The sequence below is a fragment of the Stomoxys calcitrans genome, chromosome 3 (genome assembly GCF_963082655.1).
Source record: "Stomoxys calcitrans chromosome 3, idStoCalc2.1, whole genome shotgun sequence".
NCBI classification, from domain to species: domain Eukaryota; kingdom Metazoa; phylum Arthropoda; class Insecta; order Diptera; family Muscidae; genus Stomoxys; species Stomoxys calcitrans.
In genome coordinates, this window is record NC_081554.1 from 124112372 (window position 1) to 124115370 (window position 2999).

Consider the following 2999-nt stretch of genomic DNA (forward strand, 5'->3'; position numbering starts at 1 on the left):
CAACTGTTTTCGCTGTCCGCGACACTGTACATCGGCACCTTCTTACACAATCCCATGACAGCCGGTTGTACGTACCGAATTGACCCGATGGAATCCTTCAACGGCAAGGGCTGCCGCCTCGGTGTACAACACACTGCTTCAACAACAACAACCTTGTTCCAAATTATAACTATAGTAACACTTGTCACTGTATCAACCAAAAAAGGTTATTTGCGCATGTCCCGCCAACACGTGTAATGCCTTCCGTAAACTCTTAACGAGGCATACATAATAAAAACAAACGTTGGAAAAATATTAATAATTGCCACTTACAAATACACAGCTTCGCAAAGAAACCTAATATAAGAAATTACAAGGAAAATGTCAGCTGCGAGTGTTTATCCTTCCTACCTAACACGACTATATGAATTGGAAATTGGACTTAATCGAAACGTACAAAAGCAGTGAGTGCTATTACTAAATCCCAGAGTGGCCAGACTCAAGACTCGTTATATGCATGTTGTTTTGTTTTCAGAATGCGTAACACAGAACCCTTATTACAAGATGTTAATACCTATCTGGATCCCCAAATGATTATGGACGCCTGGTTGCCCTTGGTAGGGACTTTGAGCCATAAACTGTTGGTTCGTATGGCTGTCTCGGTTAGTTTGCTCAATCTGTTGACTTCCTTAATTAAATGGTAAGCTAATATTCAGATTAGGATTAACCCTTTGCCATTATCCAATTTGCATTGCTCTAATATCTAGGATTGCACCGGAACACCGTCCAATCTGGTGGTTGAAGGAATACAATAGCCGTTATAAGTTTAAAGGTTTCAATACGGGGGCAAATACGTGTGACACAAGCGCCGGGTTTCCTTCGAGTCATTCGGTTACATTTACTGCCTTTGCCTTCATCTTCTTCCATTGGCTTTTATTAAAATTGGGTAGACAATGCCATATGAGCAAAGTGGAGAAGTGCGTTTTGACACATGCTATGGTCTCGTTACCATTGATTTTGCTGTGGTGTGGACGCTTATATTTCCTCACCGAATTCCTGCATCAGTGCATTGGCGGCAGTATTTTGGCAATGGCTGGCATACATTTTCTTAATCGTAATACCGCAGTATTGTTGAAATTCTCCAAATTATGCGCTGTGATGTTTGTGGTAGCAGCTGGTATGCTGCCTTTGGGTATATATTTTGCCATGTTGCATTTGGATGAAGACCCCCATTGGTCTGTAAGAATGGTAAGCATCAAAAATATACCTTAGTTATTTTTAAATAGCTTCGAAGCTTTAAATAGCTTTGAAATAACACTTCAACTGTAATTGGATTCACCGGGGCACAGATGTTAGAATGATGTTCGAATCCTGGCGAGAACATCATAAAAAATTGTAAGCGAGAACATCATAAAAAATTGTAATTGGCTATAAAAGGTAGCTTTAACTTGAATCAGACAGCACTGATTGATATGTAAGAAGCTTTCCCGTGTTGGTGGAATATTCGCGGCATATTTGAATATTCTTGGCATGGGCATTGGCAATCTTAAAATAAGTCATTATGCCAAATTGCAGTCAACTCGGAAAAGACTAATAGAAGCTCAAGACGTCGTGTGGGGAAATTAGTTTATATGAGAGCTATATATAGTCATGAACCGAGTTGCCCCATTTGACATTCTAACTGACCAACATTAATGAAAAAGTATTTGATAAGACCTCTGCCAACGGTCGAAAGGCGTCACAATATGATCGATGTATGGTGGCAATCCCATGGCAGCTGGTTGTATGTTCCGAATTAACCCAATGGAATCCTTCATGAGTGCTGCCGTCTCGGTGTACAACATACTGCTACAACCACAACCTCGATGTCTGGTATCCTTTGTATTCTTGCATCCGCAATCGAATTATTTCGATCAAGTTTCGCATTTTTTGGTTTATCCGTTATCGATTAATTAAGAACATCGGACATCGGACAAAGCGGTGTTTATCCGCTCTTAATGTTGGCGACATTTGCGAAGTACAATGCCATACATGGTCATTTAAAAAATTTCCCCCAAAGAGGTGTTGCACTGCGGGACGCCGTTCGGACTCGGCTATAAAAAAAGGTCCCTTATCATTGAGTTTAAACTTGAATCGGAAAGCACTAATTGATGTGTGAGAAGTTTGCCCCTGCTCGATTTGTGGTGTTTTTAGAAATTAGGGTAATGAAAAGTGCTTTTTAGGGGAGCTATGGCACCTCAGATATTTCGACTTAAATATGGATATCAAATTCGTGCTGCACTTCCAAATCCCTTTAGTTTGGCCCCCATATTGCCATGGCCGGTAAAAATGAACCGTTTGGAGGGTGTTTTGAGGCTGGGGCGGCCACTGGCACTTTGCACTAAAAATACATATCAAATTCCTTATTTATTCCCAAAGGAAATGAAGTTCAGTTTACGGGCGTGCTTTAGGGCGTACCCCAAAACACTTGGCTCCAAAATTGGGTATCAATTTCGTTTTCTACTCCCAAATACCTTTCATTTGAATCCCATATTGTCATAATGGATCAAATAACCCATTTGATGTATCTTGAGGAGGAAAAACTCCACCTAGACTTGAACGAAAATTTTAATGACACATTCGTAATCTACTGCCAAATACCTTTCATTTGAGTCCCATATAGCCATGGTCGGCCAATATGCCCATTTGGTGGTGGTCGACTTCCCACTACTTGGACCTAATATTTTGGGGTTGGGGGGTTGGGCAGCTGGGTACTTGGACCCATATTTTAATACCATATTCGTTTTCTGGTCTCCAATACCTTTCATTTGATACCCTTATTGTGCCCATCGGACCACTTTCGGATATGGGTGGCGTTTTTGGGGTAAGGGGGAGGGTCCGCCTCCGCCCGATACCTAAAAATTATATAGCCTATGTTTCCTTCCAGACAAACGTACACAATATATGAAAATTTTAAGAAATCCGTTCAGCCAAGTATCATATAGTCATAATGGGTATAATTGCGTTTTTGAAGGGCGAAA

At 40.9% G+C, this 2999-nt stretch overlaps 1 protein-coding gene across 1 annotated transcript in view; it reads left to right on the forward strand.

Moving 5' to 3' along the window:
• Positions 1 to 220: 220 nt before the first annotated feature.
• LOC106088121 (glucose-6-phosphatase 2) overlaps positions 221 to 2999 on the forward strand; it is a 5301-nt gene continuing 2522 nt past the window's right edge. The window contains exons 1-3 of the mRNA XM_013253444.2: positions 221 to 443; positions 515 to 679; positions 747 to 1227. Coding sequence (XP_013108898.1) covers positions 361 to 443; positions 515 to 679; positions 747 to 1227 — 729 coding nt within the window. The 5' untranslated portion in view covers positions 221 to 360. The remainder of the gene's footprint in view (positions 444 to 514; positions 680 to 746; positions 1228 to 2999) is intronic.